The 17738-nt window shown below is 49.4% G+C and overlaps 1 protein-coding gene across 20 annotated transcripts in view; it reads right to left on the reverse strand.

Annotated features, from left to right (window-relative positions):
* CIT (citron rho-interacting serine/threonine kinase) overlaps nucleotides 1-17738 on the reverse strand; it is a 2264529-nt gene that overhangs the window by 91042 nt on the left and 2155749 nt on the right. For all 20 annotated transcript variants that reach the window (XM_069619729.1, XM_069619715.1, XM_069619714.1 and 17 more), the window contains 2 exons: nucleotides 5378-5456; nucleotides 5105-5284 (listed from right to left, as the gene is read on the reverse strand). In XM_069619729.1, coding sequence (XP_069475830.1) covers nucleotides 5105-5284; nucleotides 5378-5456 — 259 coding nt within the window. The remainder of the gene's footprint in view (nucleotides 1-5104; nucleotides 5285-5377; nucleotides 5457-17738) is intronic.

A 17738-nucleotide genomic window follows, 5' to 3' on the forward strand; every position in this document is an offset into this window, starting at 1 on the left:
ACCTGGCTTGCCGCGTCCCCTGTAGGCTTCCTGGGACGAAGATCTTGCTGCTTGGTGGTACGTGGAGGAGCCACTGCCGGATCCCTTGGAGGCACCTTGTCTGCCTCCGGAGCTCCGAAAGGACGGCCGTCGTTGTTGGAGCACTCCCAGTGCCCGGGCAGTCTCTGTGTCTGTCTTGATGGCCTGAAGGGACTCATCAACCGCCTTCCCAAACAGGTTGTTCCCGTCGAAGGGCATGTCCAAAACATTGGCTTATACGTCCTGGCGATAATCTGTGGCCTTGAGCCACCCTCGTCGTCTCAAGCAAACGCTGTTGCCCAACTGACGGAAACCGGTGTCGGCGATGTCCGTTGCCACCGTGATGGCGTGGTCCGAAGCAATCTCACCCTCCTGTAGGATTTCAAGGGCCTCAGCCCTTTTGGCGTCAGGAAGGAAGTCTAACAGAGGGGCGATTTTGAACCACAGCTCCCTGTCGTAGCGGGCTACGATAGCCAGGGCGTTGGCCGCCTTGATAGTCGTCGCTGCGGATGAGATGATCCGTCGTCCCATCGTGTCCAACTTCCTGCCCTCGCCGTCCGACGGGGAAGTTGATGTCGAGGCCGTTGCCCCCCCCCAGCTTTCTTCTTTTCTGCCACCGAGACGACCGAATCCGGGGTAGGTTGTGCCCGAAGGCACAAGGGGGCAGCGTCGGGGACCCGGTACTACTTCTCGTACCGGTCCCCCTTTGCCGGCGCCGTGGCAGGGTTCTTGAGGAGGGCGAGCCCCTCATCTCAGATGTCATCAAGAAGCGGTACAGCGAGGACCGTCTTCCTTTTAGCCTTGCGCTGTTGGTAAAGGAAAGCTTCTTTCTTCTTCTCTTCTGGGCAGAGCTGGAAAAGCTCAGATGCCCTGGAAATCATGGCATGAAAGGATCCAATCTCGTTGGGCGGGGACGCCCGAGCAGGGGGCGACGGGGGACACGTCCCGTGGTCGCCTCCATCGTCATCTGTACCTGTCGTAGCCGTGTCCGTGCCTGTATCATCCCTGTGGTTAGTAGACCGGGGGGAAGGCAGAGCAGGCCGCAGAGGTGGGAGAGGTGGCGTAGCATGCGTCGTCGTCCTCTTATGCGGTGGACTTTCCGAAGGTCCTGGCTCCGGTTCCCACATCGGGTCTGGCTCAGGTACCTCCGTCGGGGGAAGGGGCAACCTTGTCCTTATCTCTGAGCATAAGGACTGAATCGCTGACAAAATGGCCGCCGAAGTGTCCTGCGGCGCCGGAAACGACAGGCGCGAGTGCTCTTGAGGAGCCTTGTCGGCGACACCGTCGCTCTCGTCGTCGCCCTCGTCGGGATCCCTCCCGATGGGCTGGGCCTCTTCCACGACTTCGATGAGCTCTTCTTCAGAGGTCGTGTCCGTATCCACGATGGCCACCAGCCCCTCCCCCACCTTTTCCAACGAGGACTTCGTGGGGGTCTTCTCAATGGGCCTGAAAGACGACTCCCTCCGTGGTGGCAGGGACACTCTGGGTCCTGAGGGCGCCTCCACTGGTATAGCCTCCACAGGCTGATCCAGGGCCGCTGCGACATCCTCAATCGAGGTCTTAGCAGGGTGAATTAAGGCCATCGTCACCTTCTGGACGCCTGGGGCCTTCACCTTGGGGGGAGGGTCCGAGCCCCGCTCCCCCTCTGCCGGAATCTTCGAGATCGACCGGGGCCTCTCCAGAAGCTTCGAAGGGGTCGCTGACTTTCTCTTACCCGAGCCAGAGCGTTGGCTCGTGGTTGATGGCGCCGGGGAGGATGCGCCCTGCCTGGCAGCCAAGGAGCTAGACCGTTCGCCGCTCCCGGTGCCCGCGGACTCATGGTGCTTAGCCTTTTGTTGGGCCCCCGTCGCCGGGGCGCCCTCACAGGACTTAGAAGACCGCTCGGACTTCTTTTTCTTCTTCTCGCCTGATGGGCTCTTCCCTTCTACCAGTTGGCAAGACGGAGGTGGCGATCCTTCATGGTCCGCTCCGACATGTTCCCACAAAACGCACAGTCCTTCTCCGTGTGCGTCTTGTCCTCATGGAGACAGGAGAGGCATAACGAATGCTCGTCCTCCTTGAAAACATTATGAAGCTGGCATCCAGACCCCTTGGACCCTTCGATGACTTCTGACCGCAACAGGTGCATAGGTCACCTTTGATGTCAGGTTTTGGATTTACAAGTTTGTCTGATTTTCGGTTCCTCGGTGCTGCAGCCGCAACACGGACCTCTGGACGGATTCTGGTGACCTGGACTGGAGTGGACCACGGACCTTCACTAAGTCTGGAACCTCGCAACGTCTTTGTTAGCTTCTGGTGGCGGGAAGCCCACCAACAGATCTTCCTCTGCACTCGGACTCTGGACTCTTTCCGGCGGAGAAAAAGTGGTCACTGATGATGGCAAGGATGTCCCTTGAAATAGTCTTGGGCAGTTTGGAACATTCACAGCTCTGTGTGTCCAGCAGCAAAATACCAGGGTATCCCCTCTTCTGGGCGGTAGATCACAATGGCTTCAAGCGGTCGCGAAACGCACCTCCGGACCCTGGGCGACACCAATGGACTTCTTTGACTCGAGATGTCCCCGCACTCCTTTTCAGGACTCGCGAAGACCCCTTCTCCGGATGGCAGGCACACAGGACTGGCTTCCAGGGTACTTCTGATGAAGAGTAGCAGTTTGCACAATGGTCTCTCGTAGCTCGGCGAGAGGTCTCCTTTGCATGTCCTCTCTGGATCAGTCCTTGGTAGAACACGGCGACTTTTGGATTACATAAAGAAATGCTGCAGATGACTTTGCCTCCAGCTTGGCTTCAAGGAACAGCTTCCTCTTGCTTCAGCTTCGACTTCAGCTTCTGAACAAATTGCTAAGTGGAGGTCCCCAGATATACACATCTGTTCCGCATTCCCTCAGGCTGAGCCAGGCTCAGTCAACCAATCATGCAGAAGGGCATTCATTCAGGCCGGCAGCCAATTAGGCTCACAGGCATTCAGGCCATTCCCTCCATCCAGACACCCAAAACAAAGAATGTGGATTGGGGTAAGCACCCAGCCTTTCAGCACACTACACTGCATTCATGCCAGTTTCAGTCAGGGCTGTCTTATTCATTCTGTCACACACAAAAACTGAAACACGTGTCTGGGGTTTCTGTTGGTACTCTTGTTCAGAGGAGAATTGCCTAGCATTTCGGTGCTGGACTGCCCCAGGGTAGGACAAAGACTGATATGTTTGGGATTTTTCTTCTCTGTGAAAGATAGTGAGCTAAAGACTCTGGGTAAGTCTCTCGTAACCAGGACTAATGTCTGGCAGAGGGACTCCCAGGACCCCCCTTGTTAATTTGCATATTTAAGTAACTTTGGGTCTCACCCTAAGTTACTAGGGGAATCCAGACGTGGACCCCTTGCTCACTATTCCTAGAGAGGCACAGATCCACCCTACTGATGAGGTCCAACCAGACTGAAACACGTGTCTGGGGTTTCTGTTGGTACTCTTGTTCAGAGGAGAATTGCCTAGCATTTCGGTGCTGGACTGCCCCAGGGCAGGACAAAGAATGATATGTTTGGGATATTTCTTCTCTGTGAAAGATAGTGAGCTAAAGACTCTGGGTAAGTCTCTCGTAACCAGGACTAATGTCTGGCAGAGGAACTCCCAGGACCGCCCTTGTTAATTTGCAAGAGTGAACATCAGACATATTGAACTCTTTGAACTTTATACTTACGGGTTCTCGGCTGGAACCTCGGAGTCAATATTCATCCGGAACTCTTCCAACGCCTTCAAACCAGTGAAGTAACTGGTATCTACGCGCCCCTGCATTCCACGCAGGATGGAGAGCTCATCATTTACAAACGTAAGGTGAGCTTACTGAAAGTGAACTGGTGGTGATTAGTGGGGAGAACAGTGGGGTGCCATTACTAGAATCCACGGGTGGCTAAATCCCTTTCTCCACTTGCAGGAGAATACTTCTACGGGTCAAGCAGATGAGGTTAGGCGGTCCAGTCCAGTCTGTTATCTCTGTACTACGCTTCACGTTGGAGGAGGTCGCAGCTGTCCGGGTCCGATCGACGCCCCCTGTGGGAGCCAGGTGAGCGTAACATGTACCCCCACCTATGGGTGCCATAAGGATATCTCATGGGTGTTGTTCACCAAAAGGCTGCACTGCCAGAGGTCAGCGGCAGAAAACAGAGAAAACACACACAGAGAAGTGGTAGGGCAAGGACTAGGAGGCCCTGTCCCCCATAAAGCATTTCCAACATCACAGAGACAGAGTTTGTTGCAGCACAGATCCTGGCAGCATTGCCATCGAATTTTCTTAGTGGTCCTCTGCTACCAATGCTTCAAAAGGTAGGTCAGCAGTGCTGTATCTTGCTGTTTTTAACATGTTCTGGTCTGTCAAATCTTACAACTGACTTAGCTCATGTATCATGTGTTGTACAGTAATGCCAAATGGCCCAGAGTTAATGGAAAAGCAGATGGAACCCAACTCGGTTATGTTTAAAGAGACTGAATAGAATTTGCCCAGAATCACTATTTGGCGAGTTCCCATAACAGCTATGATTAATATTTTCATGTTTAACAAGTGGCTAGAGGAGAGCATCAGGGAACGTTTACTTTTGTATGCTGCATCAGAATTTAATAGGTAAGGGAGCTCTTGGGCAATGTGGAAGATGACAATATGGTAAATTTGCAGTACTATGCAATATGGAGTTTATGGATACAGGTTAGGCACTCCTCCTGGCCCGACACTTCAAGCAAAATATGTAATACATTCTGGAGGATACGAATGCTTAACCAATGTAGCCTAACACAGGGACATTAAGACTCTTTTGTGCCTAGACGTATGGGACGTGAGAGGATTACCTTGGATGCACCAAAACAAATACACTGTGGAGGGAATACCTGTACATTAACATTAAAATGAAAAACCCAAATTGTTGGCACTTCCAAGCATGGTCATTAGATAGCCACATTTTGCTCATTTATATATAGAAGTGATCTGAATTATGCAAGTCAGTCATTAATGAATCACCATGACAAAATATATTGTGCCCCTAAGATTGAATGACAGTCAGCGTATATTGTCAATCACAGCATAAAAGCATGACTGCTACATACCTGCGTGTCATGGATGGAACTCTGTGATGTTCGCCGGTGGAGTCTTTCAGCAAGTTACCTTTGCAGCAAATCACTCTGAGCTTGTCCTGATAGACTGATGCCAAATAAATGGCTCCAGGAGAAATTGCAGGACCCAGATACCGAGGGTTAGGGATGTCCAAATGGGCCCGTGCTGGGGCACTAAAAACAAAGGAAAAAACACACATCATAGCTTTCCATCATTCTACATATTAGCTCATCTTTTGGTGTTGCTTGTGGTGTAAAGGCACTTACCCAAGAGCAGCTCGTCCTTGAATCTCAATCACTTCCAGTGAATTGAAATGGGTCACAAACAGATATGGCTCCCTGTACGCTGTAGCAGCAACACAAAAAGAGCCCAGAGAACAAAATTAGCTAATTATTCCATAAACCCACAGCAATATGTAAACACCTGGAACTGTGTGTTTGATGGTTGCCTTTAACATTGTAGTTCTACTTACAGCAGACTACAATCACAGAGCCACAATGTATTTTGGGGAATTAGAAATCATAAAATGAAATCGTGGCACAAACCATGACCACCAAGTATTGTGATTAGCTACTGTAATACTTGAAATAGTGAAAGTTACTCACCAACGTAACTATGTTACTACTATTCCATAGTCCCTTTTCCTCCATACAGATGGGATCTTGTGCCGAGAAAGGGGGCGGGGTGGGGCCAGAAAATGATGCACAGCAGCATTCCTTCTTCAAAAGAACATTGTTGGTGCTTGCGGGGCCACACCACCGGCAGGAAACGTTTTTGCCTGTGCTCCAAACCATCAGTGATTTTATCTAGATAAACACTGTGGGTTCTTATTAAAGGCAAAGGAGGGGAGTTGTATGGAGGAAGACAGACTTTGGACTAGAAGTACAGTCGTCACTACAGCAAGTAAAATAAGGCTACCTACCTGTACTCAAAAACATGGTGTCCAGTTAAAGTACCAAATACAAAAGGATCGAATGCCAAAGGGTCGACTCAATTTGACATAAAACAAAAGGGTTGAATGTTTTTTTTTTAAATATTTTTTTTGGGCAAAAAAGGGGGTTTCGGTGGGCACCTGCCACCCCAAAATAAACCCATTAAAAAATACAAATAAAAAAATTCGACCCTTTGGTTTTCGCTTCTTTTGATTCGTCCCTTTTGTCATTCGATCCTATGCATTCGAAACTTTGACCTAGAACCCTCAAACATTGGTATCTTTTATAGATTTACATGCTTGTTAAAAACTTAAGAATACAGATTCTATAAATGCATATATATGTTAACATCTTTATGTTTAAAGCCAGTCAATCAGCCTTTTTTCTAAAACCTTTATGTCTTATTGCCTGTACCTGCTCAAAACACCTCAGCCCTGCTGAGCTTATAATTCAACCTTAATACCCAACACCTAAGATTCGAAGCACGTTTGACAGGTGTCATGCAATCTGCAGGGAGGACTGGAGGAATGTGAATCTATAAAAGACACAAAAGCTGGAAAACTATTTACAAGTAACCTTATTTTCTCCAGCATTGCATCTTTCATAGACATACAAGCTTGTTGGAAGAAAAACAAGTGATCAATATATGTGTCTGGAAGATCGGTGCACAGGTTGCTTTTACTTGAAGTGATTTTTTCAAAACTGCTTTGTGCACCATCATGTCCATGTTTGCATCTTAGGCACAGCAGGAATTCTTGCAGGACACTTCCAAGTACCTCATGTTCTCCGTCTTTCAAATATCTCTTAAAAGGATATGAGCTATAAACGCATTTGTCTCCGGTGTTTCCCTTGTGGAATGTCGGATTACTCTGTTTGGTAACAATCTCTTTACTGCCACAAAGTTAATATATTCTACTATCCACCTTGTTAGGGCAGGATTGAAGTCAGCGCTCATTATCGCTGCTCCATAATACACAAACCTAACAAAGGACTTCAGACAAGCACTGCAGTTCCTACATAGTAGATTGCTGTGTTTTCTGTAACCAAAAGACATCTGGTCGCCTATAACCTATTAATCAACAATTAGTACATATTCCTGTAACAGCGCCTCGATGCCCACGGGCTGCGCTTGGGCTCTACAAATGCAAATAAATAAATAAAAGGACATTTTCACATTCAGAATATGAAGCAATATTTCTGCTACCACTGAAGGATCCTTGAATCCTTGAAGATTGGGAAAATGTATTTCCTACAAATGCATCTCCAATACCACCATAGAAGGAAACCAAGGAAGTGTCCCTTCAGTAACTGTCTGCCTGAAACGTTATATATGGTCCAGCTACCGAGGAGGCCTGAATCTCACTGTGTGCTGAAGCTATTGCAAAGGCTGTCTACAATGAAATGTATTTCAAAACTGTTGTATGCACACTGCCTCAACCAGAGCTGACATTAACATGGTTAGAAATAATGACATTATTACAAGTTTTGTAAACATTGTTGCTTGGGAGATTTCCCATGTGATCCATACATATATAACAAAAGATTATCATTCCCTTAAAAATAATGTTATTACAAATTCACAGGGAGAAATCTATTTAGTCCAAAAGTATATCTCATGAGCCAACACATGTTTCATGCAGTGCTAGCAGCTATTTTAAGGTCTCTATAAGCAAGAATACAATGCATCAATTGACAAAGAAAAGAACAATAACTAATGAATAAACAATGTGATCCTGAGGAAACAAAGTCAGGAACAGGAAACAATACGCGGGCAAAAGTTCAAATAAAACAAAGACAAGCACACTTGTCCACACTTCCAGTGACTGAAAAATAAATATGCCTGGTGGATTATGCTGCTGATTAAGTACTTGTTGAGGCAAAGGAAAAAGAAACCAGTGTACACAAAAAGCAGTGGGCGACCGTTCCTTTGTTCAGAAAGAATTCAAAATGAAGGCAGTCTGGTTCCCCTGAACTCCCAGTATGTTCCGAAAAGAATGAGTCAATAGCGTTAGTAAGAAAGCACCCTAGTATGGTCTCGAAGTATGGCAAGACGCACAAACATTGATCTTACTGGTTAAAGAGATGATAGGTGTTCTGTAGGTCTGGTCAGAATCCCCCATTGACTTTTAGAAAGAAATCAAAGTGCTTATAAAGATGAATTTCTCCTACCTAGGCCATTATGGCAAGGAAAAAAAGTCTACAACACTGCCTTTGATAAAAGATCATAGTCCTGAACTCTGTATGACAGGCATATTTGCATATTGTGAGAAACCTGAAGGTGTCTCCCTGACTAGTCCCTGGGGATCTGTCATCCAGGTGGCCAGGACACGCCCATCGCTATTGGATTCAGTTCCTGGGGGTGGACCAGTGAGGGAAGATCACCTGGATGGGAGGATCCATGGGGAGTGGAAGTGGGACACCAACGGGCAAGACGCAGTATCTCCCTTCTTATAACACCTTTTCTCGATCCTACCCCCATGGGTGTAATTTTAGGGGGGACGGGTTTGTTTGCCCCCCCCCCCAACTTTCATGGCACACCATTCTGTCCCCATTCATTTGGCTGGGAGACAATTTTCATCAGATGTCATGTCCCCCCCCAACATTTTCAGCAAAGTTACTCCACTGCCTACCCCGTAGGATACTCTAACCCCCCCCCGCCCCTCCTTTCCGACACACACACTCTCGCACACCATGAAAGATGACGGACAAACACCATAGCCATTTACCTGACATGTACCAACGCCAGGGTCAGGAAAAGTCAAGCAATTGATGGGAATCACACACACCTGACAGCCCTTTCCCTTCCTCACAGGAGTAAAAGGTGGCGCACAAGAGCACAATACATGCAAGGCAGACCGCACAACGAGAGAGCTAACTCAGCTCAGCATTTCAAGAGGAGGAGAAAGACTCCGCAAATCAAGAGGGTGCCAAGGAGAGAATTGACCTTGCCCTTTCCAACCAAGGCCCGTGAAACCTACGCAGAAGGAATCGTAAAACCGCGAACAATAGCCAGCGTGTGTTGCAGCAGATGTCAAAGATACACGGGGTCCTCCTCCGCTGACAACCAAGCTGGGGAGAGACGCTTGGCCCCATGGTACCGGCCTTGACTCCAGAGACCAGAAAAGCCAAGCGGTTCATCACAGATGGTGAATCGAGGGGAGAGGCAACAAGAAACCAAACTGTGTTGAATTGAAAATAAAAAGTGTCGGATTAAAGAAAGTACAAAGAACTGATGATACGTAAGGGGAAAGCCAGCATAAAAGAGTCAAGCACCACGTGGGTGCTCACTGGGAAAACTCTGGGTAATTACCCTGTTTTTTGAACTACCGTTACCAGAAGGCCTTTGGAGAAAGGCGAGAAGGGGGTCAAAGAGGTCATACAGGTGTCTAGTAAAATCCTCTGTACAGTCGAAAGCGAGGATTGTGAAGCTAAGGGAAGCTGAATCCCGCATTGTAAAATTGGCAAGAGTGAACTCGACCGAGGGATGCCAATAAAAGGGGGCGAAGTCTAATGGCCAGAAGAACAAGTTACTTTCTTACCTGGTAACATTCTTTCGATGGGATGTTCCTCCGACGTATTCCACATCTATGACAGTAATCACCACAGCTGTGCTGCTTCAGAAAAATGTTTCAGCGTCGGAGTCCTACGTCGATACGCTGTTCCTCGAGGGCCTCCGTCGAGAGCCGACGTCACCGGATGTTATAAGTAGGACGCACGATGCCGGTAGCCTCAGTTGTGGTTTTTTCCCCAGAACGTGTGGCACCAATCTTCTGCCAGTATGACTACAGAAAGCCTTGCGGAAACGTAAGCTGCAATCGCATAAGAAATTCTGTAGAGGGGCAGGCTGGGAGGGTGCGATGTGGAATACGTCGGAGGAACATCCCATCGAAAGAACGTTACCAGGTAAGAAAGTAACTTGTTCTTCGAAGGGATTGTGTCCTCCGACGTATTCCACATCTATGACAGACTCCCAAAGCAGTGCCAATGTATGGAGGTGGGAAAAGAATTTAGAATTTTAGAATGCCCAATCAAATTGCAGAATAGAGGACCGGCTTGCCAAAGGCCAAATCTTGTCCATGGATAGAATCCTGGGAGTAGTGTTTTACAAACGTATGGACAGAGGCCCATGTGGCTGCTTCACAAATGTTACGAATGGGAACACCCCTTTGCAGGGCAGTCGAGGCAGCCACACCCCTAGTAGAATGGGCCCGCAAGCCTACAGGAGGGTCCTCACCTGCCAAACGATAACATTCAGAGATTGTCAAGATAATCCATCTGGACAAGGCCTGCTTAGTAACAGCTTGACCCAAACGCCATCCAGTGTATCCTACAAAGAGCTGATCGTCCTCTCTGACCCGGGACATGCGTGAGATGTAGAAACTTAAAGCTCTCCTAGGATCCAACCTATGGAGCCTCTCACTTCCTTACCAGGATGCAGAGGAGGATAGAATGCCGGAAGAATTACCTTCTGGCTCAAATGAAATTCCGACACAACCTTCGGAAGAAAAGAAGGACGAATCCTAAGGTGTCCTTATGGAACCAGACAATCAGGGTTCCGCCTTCAACACCGGACTGAAACTGCACTCATCGACCTGAAACCTCAGATTGATACACTCAGGGACAAAGGGCAAGTTGCCTTGCTCCTCATCCTTGACTTATCTGCAGCTATCGACTTGGTCGACCATTCTGTCCTATGCTCACACCTTCACACAGCAGCACACTTCTCTCCTGAGGCCATTACATGGATCACCTCATTCCTTAACGGAAGAACTATGAGGGTCTTCTCTCCCACTGCTGCAGCAGACCCTATACCCATCACCTGTGGTGTCCCACAGGGCTCCTGCGTCTCCCCCACATTGTACAACATATTTACCAAGCCCCTTTTCGATGATTTGGATCATCTCGGTATCACCTACACTAATTACGCAGATGATACCCAGATCCTCCTTCTGCTTTCTGGAGATTATGGAAAGGATTTGGCCTTACTAAATAGGGTGTACATCATCTTCAGGCATGGATGGCCACTCATGGACTATGCCTGATTGATGGGAAAACGGAGCTTATCATCCTGGGTACTACGTCCAGTAGAAACTCAGCCCGGCCTACAACTCCTTCATGATAGATGGGAACAATATCAAAGTTGGACAGGAGGTCAAAACATTAGGATTCTACTTGGATTCTAACCTTTCCTTCAAAAGAAAACCGAGTTCCCTGGCATCCTCATCTGCATACACGTGCAAATTAATCCGTTCAGCCAAACCATTTCTGTCAGACACTAGCTGCCTCACACTCGCTAGAGCCCTTATACTATCCCGCCTTGACTACTGTAACGCCCTTTACCTGGGAACCTCCAAGGCTACCACCAGCAAGTTACAAACCCTCCAGAACAACGCCCTGAGAGCAGCCCTAGGCATCCCCAGAAGAGAGCACATTTCAGGACAACAGAACAACTGGCTCTCCACTAGAGACAAAATTCTCCTAAAAACGGCATCACTTACCTACAAATCTCTTAATAATGCTGCCCCAATCTACTTGATTAACAGATTCCATAGACAAGCTTCCTCGAGACCCCTCAGAAGTGCATACAAAGACTGCCTCTCTGTCCCAAACTTCAAACTTGCCACCATAGGAGGCAACAGCTTCCCGGTAAAAGCAGCCAAACTATGGAACTCCTCCCAACCTTAGAGTAGACATGCCCTACCTGAATTTCCGTTACAAGGTAGTTTCATGGCTGAAATTGAAGGACCACCAAGACAGCTAAGTGCCAAGGCTATCCCTTCATGCTATCCGCACACTGTGTAACCACGTGTACCCACTTTGTACTCTTGTATATACTGTATATATTGCCTGTTTTCCTATTATGCTTTGTATACACTTCCTTTGCTAATATGTACATTTTATACTTTGTAACTAAGCTTCGCATATTCTTGTAAATGCTGCGCCCTGATATCCCTGGGTATATCTGCGCATTATAAATAATAAAACAAACAAACCGTGAAAGGTGGCTTGGCGGATAGTGCCTGCAACTCACTCACTCTGCAAGCGGAAGTAACCGCAACTAAAAATACAGTCTTAAATGACAACAGTCTCAATGGACAAGAATGTAAGGGCTCAAACGGAGCTCCCATCAGGAACTTTAAAACTAAGTTCAAACCCTAACCGGACACCTGGAAAGGTGACGGTGGAAACACATTAGTTAGCCCTTTCAGAAACTGAGATATCAAAGGAATCTTAAAATAAGAACACTCCTCAGACGAGCGCTTGAATATGGACAGTGCCGCCAGGTAGCCCTTAATGGTACTCACTTGCAGGCCCTTGTGGGCTAATGAAAGCAAAAAAGACAGAACCAACGGAATGGCACATGAAAAAGGATCCACATTGTTTACCCTGCACCAGTCGCAGAACTTTCTCCAACGGCACAGGGACTTTGTTGCGGGCCTTTTGGCCGAAAGCAACACCTCCATCACGTCTTCAGGGAGGTCCCAATCCTTATACCTCAACCTTTCAGAAACCAAGCATGAAGGTTGAGAGACTTGACATCTGGATGGAGAACCCGACCCCCATCCCGTGAGAGCAGATCGTCTCTATAGGGAAGACGGCATGGAGGGCAGATGGACATGTCGAGAAGGTCCGGGTACCACGCTCTCCTGGTCCATGCCGGAACAATGAGGATAATTCGGGAACCGAACCTCCGTAACCTCCGCAACACTTGTGGAATGACGGGGACTGAAGGAAACGCATACAGCAGTGGGCAGGACCACTCCACTACAAACACGTCCCCTAAGGCTCCTCTTGGAGGAAATTCCTGCAAGCAGAATCTTTCGGACTTCCGGTTGACACTGGTGGCGAAGAGATCCACTTGTGGGGTCCCCAAAGGGCGAAGATCTCCAAGAGAACTTCCTGAGCCAGCTCCCACTCGTGAGAGACCGTGTTCTGCCTGCTCAGAGCATCTGCCACCTCATTTTCGTATCCGACCACCTAAACTGCCGAGATCGAAATTTCCTGCTGGATGGCCCAGAACCAGAGCTGCATCGCCTCTCTGCACAGTGGGAGAGACCCTGCCCCCCTTTTTGCTGAGGTAATATATGGTCACTGTATTGTCCGTCAGAATCAGGACATTCTTCCCCCGTACAGAAGGCAGAAAAGCCTTCAGGGCTAGCCTGACGGCCCTCAGCTCCAACAGATTGATATGGAATCTGGACTGAGACGGAGACCAACGACCGCTGACTGTCAACTCGTTGGCATGCGCTCCCCGTCCCGTGAGGGATGCATCGTCACGATTGTTACCTCCAGCAAGGGTAGCCAAAATGGAGCCCCCTTCATCGGATTGCCTTTGACGGCCAACCACAGAAGATCCTGGGCGATCGAGGGCGGCACCTGAACGGGATCCGACATCCTGCCGGAGGACTGCGACCACTGCATCTTGAGACCCATTGCAGAAATCTCATCTGCAACCAGTAGAATGCAGGATGCCATGAGGCTGAGCAACCTCAAAAAGTCGAACGCCGGGAGACGCTGGGCATGTTGAAACTTGTGCACCATCTGCAGAATGTGATGAGCCCTCACCTGGGGAGGCGAACACAGCCCCAGGGATGTGTCGAGCACTGCTCCGATGTACTGGAGCCGCTGGGTAGGTGTCAAATGGGACTTTTTTAAGTTGAGAGAGAAGCCCAGCTTCTGAAGGGAGTGGCAGGTGACTGACAGATGATCCAGGACTTGTACGGGAGAGCGCGCCCTGATCAACCGATCGTCCAGGTAGGGGTAGACGTGAATCCCCCCTTTTCTGAGATACGCTGCCACCACCAACATGAGCTTGGTGAAGACCCTCGGGGCGGAGGTCAATCCTAACGGCAGGACCCGAAACTGAAAATGGGAGTCGCCAACCGTGAACCTCAGGTACTTCTTGTGCTTGGGATAAATCGGCACATGAAAGTAAGCATCCTTGAGGTCGAAAGACACCAACCAGTCCTGAAGTTGAAGGGCCTGGAGGACTTGAGAGAGAGTAACCATCTTGAACTTGTCCTTCCTGAGGAGCTTGTTCAAACCACGCAAGTCCATGATGGGTCTCAATCCCCCGTATTTTTTCGGGATAAAAAAATAAGGGGAATACCATCCCTCGTTCCTCTCTGCTACAGGCACCAGTTCTATGGTGTCTTTCTCCAGCAGGGATTTGATTTCCTGCGCAAGGAGCGGATCTGGACTCTTCAATGAAAGCTTCCCCGGTGGATTGTCATGAGGCCTCTGCCGGAAAGGAAGACATTAGCCGTGGGCAATGATCTCCAGAACCCACACATCCGAAGTAATGGCACGTCATTCTACAAGATGCTGCGCCAGTGCCTCAGGGCAAAGAGGCAACTACCCGAGCGGCTTTGTCACCTCGAGAACCTTGTTTTCCACCTCTGGTACTCCTATGTTGGCCCCTTTGACTGGCAGCTCCCCTCGATCTACCAAAGGAAGAGTAGTATCGAAAGGAACCTCCCCTCCATTGCTGTCCCCTAGGACAAAAAGGCGGATGTTGACGTACTGCAGCATTCAATGACTTTGCTGCAGCTTTGGAGGTATGCAACCTCTCAAGGCTCTCGTCAGCCTTGCTGCCAAAAAGATGGTCACCATCAAAGGGCATGTTAGCTGGGACTGTACATCAGGAGCAAACCCGGTCTTCCGCAACCACGCAAACCTGTGCATCACGGTGCTCGCCGCCATGGACCGGCTGACACAGTCTGCCACGTCCAGACCCGACTGAACGGATTCACACATGGCATCTTTGCCATCCTGAACAAGGGCAAGAAAACCATTCCGTTCCTCCCCTTCGGGAATATGTTCAGCCACCAAAGAAACACAATTCCACAGAGTGTGAGTGAATCTTGCCAAGGCACAAACAGAGTTGGCTGCCTTTAAAGCCATACCCCCAGATGAAAACACTTTCTTCGCCCAACCGTCAAAGCGCTGTCGTCCCTATCCGGAGGGATGGTAGGGTAAGCAGCCTGATTTGCTGGGGCCATAGCCGCCTGCACCACCATACTCTCCGGAGTGGGGTGCAAAGACAAGTAGCCGGGGTCGCCACTGGCTGGAAGTTGTTTTTCGGTAGCGACTTATTCACTGCTGGGAGACTCTCCGGAGCAGTCCATGCCACTGCCACCCTTCTTTGTAAGGCCAAATGAAATGGCAGCACCGGGTCAGTGGGTGGACCTTGGTCAGGTCATCCTGCAGAAAATCCACAGGTGGAGCAGACCACCCCAAGTACTCCGTCACCTTCGGTATGAGACGCCTGTACGACGACTCGGCGTGTGTAACAGGCTCAGGCCTGCCAAACTCAACCTCCGGAGAGGTGTCCAGACCACTGTCGTCATCTAAGGATTGACGCAGGTCTTCCATCTGGCTATGACCTGATAACAGGTCATCAGGAACCTCAGGAGGAACAAACCCCTCCACATCTGGCCCTTCATCCACCTCTAAGATGTAATCCAAAGGCTGGAATAAATCCCTGGATGAGGGTACAGAAAAAGGTTCAAACACAGGCCTCACTGATTTACTCAGGGCCTTCCTCATGGTTTCCACCGGTCTCCGGGGCACCTCTGATAAAGCCTCCTCAAAAGGCGTCGACAAAGTTGGCGTCAACGCTGAGCGAGGCGCGACTGCTTCGACAACGGCTTTGAGGCCGGAGCCCCGAGCGTGTCCTTCGACGGCGGAGCCTCAAGAAAGCCGCTCGACGGACATGGCGCTGATGGCATCGATGCCTTCTTAGAAGGCCTCACAGGCTCCAACGGTCTCGAGGGTGACGAGGACGGGGTCTTGCAGTGGGCATGGCTAGAGCGATCTACCTTGTCCGATTGGGACCTCGAAGGCTCCCGATGATCGCGCCGACCGCCCGAGCTCGAAGGCGTGCGAGCGGTGGTCCTAGCGCGTTCCTTTCCAACTTCTCTCGAAGGCGGGGACGTAACGGAGCCCTGCGATTCGAAAATCGCCATTATCTCCTTGTGAAATGCGTCCCATTCCGCTGGAGATGAATGTTTGTTGGGACAAGCTACCAGCCGTCTGGCAGAGTCCTCGGACGAGGATGGGGAAGGTGACCGGTGACGGCGCTTCCGAGAGTGCCTAGAAGAGGCAGAGGAACCACTCCGGGACCGAGACCCCCCTGGACTTGCGCCGACTGTTAGGGAGAATTCTCTATTAAGGCTAATTTCCCAAACCTAGTGAGTCCCCCAGCAGCTTTGCTGGATTTTTGGGGTTTATTTTTTTCTCCTGCTAAGAGTGAGACTCTTTTCCTCCCACTCTTAGACATGATTTGAGATATCCTTTGACTTTGTAATGTGTTTTATGGGCTATGGGGTCTTTTACTCCATAGGGTTTCATGTGGTTTTGGTAAGTGTGTTACACAGCACCCTCAGTGCAGTAACACAGGGGTGTCATAGTGACCCCCAAACATAGACTCCATACCCTGGGACTGACTACTGTCTCCCAGGGGATGTAAAGTCACCATTGACTTTACTAGTCTTAAATTGTGAACAGAACCAGTACAAACCATCATATTGTGGAAGTACTGGTAGGGGTAATTAGATTGCCTCTGGGTCTGTTTTTCGAGGGGGCACTGTGCAGTCCCCCCTCGTCGAGTTTCTAGCTGGTGGCAGTGGTTACCACGCGAAATATTCCACTGGAATATTTCCTATGGGATTTTCTCATTCATTTTAAACGCACCACTTTTTGGTGCAATGTTAAAGATACCGGCGGGTTATTTATTTAATATTTATTCCCCGATTGGGTCTTTTTGCCAGGACTCGGTTTTAAAATGGTGTTTGTGTTCGCCTCTGTAACTCCAACCCAAGTCGAGCCCTTTGTTCCACTTTTTGGAGGGCTTCTGCACAGAAGCCTCCAAAAGTGGTGCCACTCTGTCTGGGTCTACAGGATGTGTGGGAGGGGGTTTAGGCACCCTGGACTGAGTTGCCTCGGCAACTCAAGTCGCACTCTTTTGTGATTGGCCCAGTGATGAGCCGCCCGGCTCACCTCTTAGCATGTTTGAGTGACAGCTAGGACTGATGAATGGGAGTTTTCTGCATAAAAGCAGGGCTTTGGGGACTGGAACTTCAGAAGTCGCCACAGGACCAAAGAATCTGAAGAGGGAGAAGCTGAGCCGATGTGCAACGACGACACCAGCGGTGGAGCCCTGCTGAACTGTCTCACCACTTCCCAACGACAGAGAAGATCTTCATCCCAGAGTCTTCTTCCTCTGAACTGGTGGGGATAACCAGTTTGCCCTCTTTTTCGCCTTTCTGGATTGTCTCGTGGTCGAATCACCCGTGCCAAGCACCCCGGCGGCCGGATAGCCATGCTTCACCACTACCGCGAATAAAAGGGGTAGTACCTTTTAACCGGGAAACTCTGGCTGGTTTCTTCCCTGGCAGTGCAACGACCTCCAGCTTTCCTCCACGTTGAGATCTTCTCTTCCCCTGGACGAAGCACCAACTTGCACCCGCTGCCAGGAACAACTGCCCCTGCTGGAGCTTTCTCACCATTTCAGGTACTGAGTCCCGCCTATTCTCCCTTGCAACAGACTGTTCAAGGTGTCCCGTAAATGCTTGACTTTCTATCCTGGGGTGACTTGGGACCTACTAACTAACTTTCCCTGACTTGATCCAACCCTTTTTGAACTCTTTGCAATGACTCTTTAAAAGTACTATTCAACTGTGTGATCTTGGAC

This window comes from Ambystoma mexicanum, chromosome 10, assembly GCF_040938575.1.
Source record: "Ambystoma mexicanum isolate Mex_15411 chromosome 10, UKY_AmexF1_1, whole genome shotgun sequence".
Lineage (NCBI taxonomy): Eukaryota > Metazoa > Chordata > Amphibia > Caudata > Ambystomatidae > Ambystoma > Ambystoma mexicanum.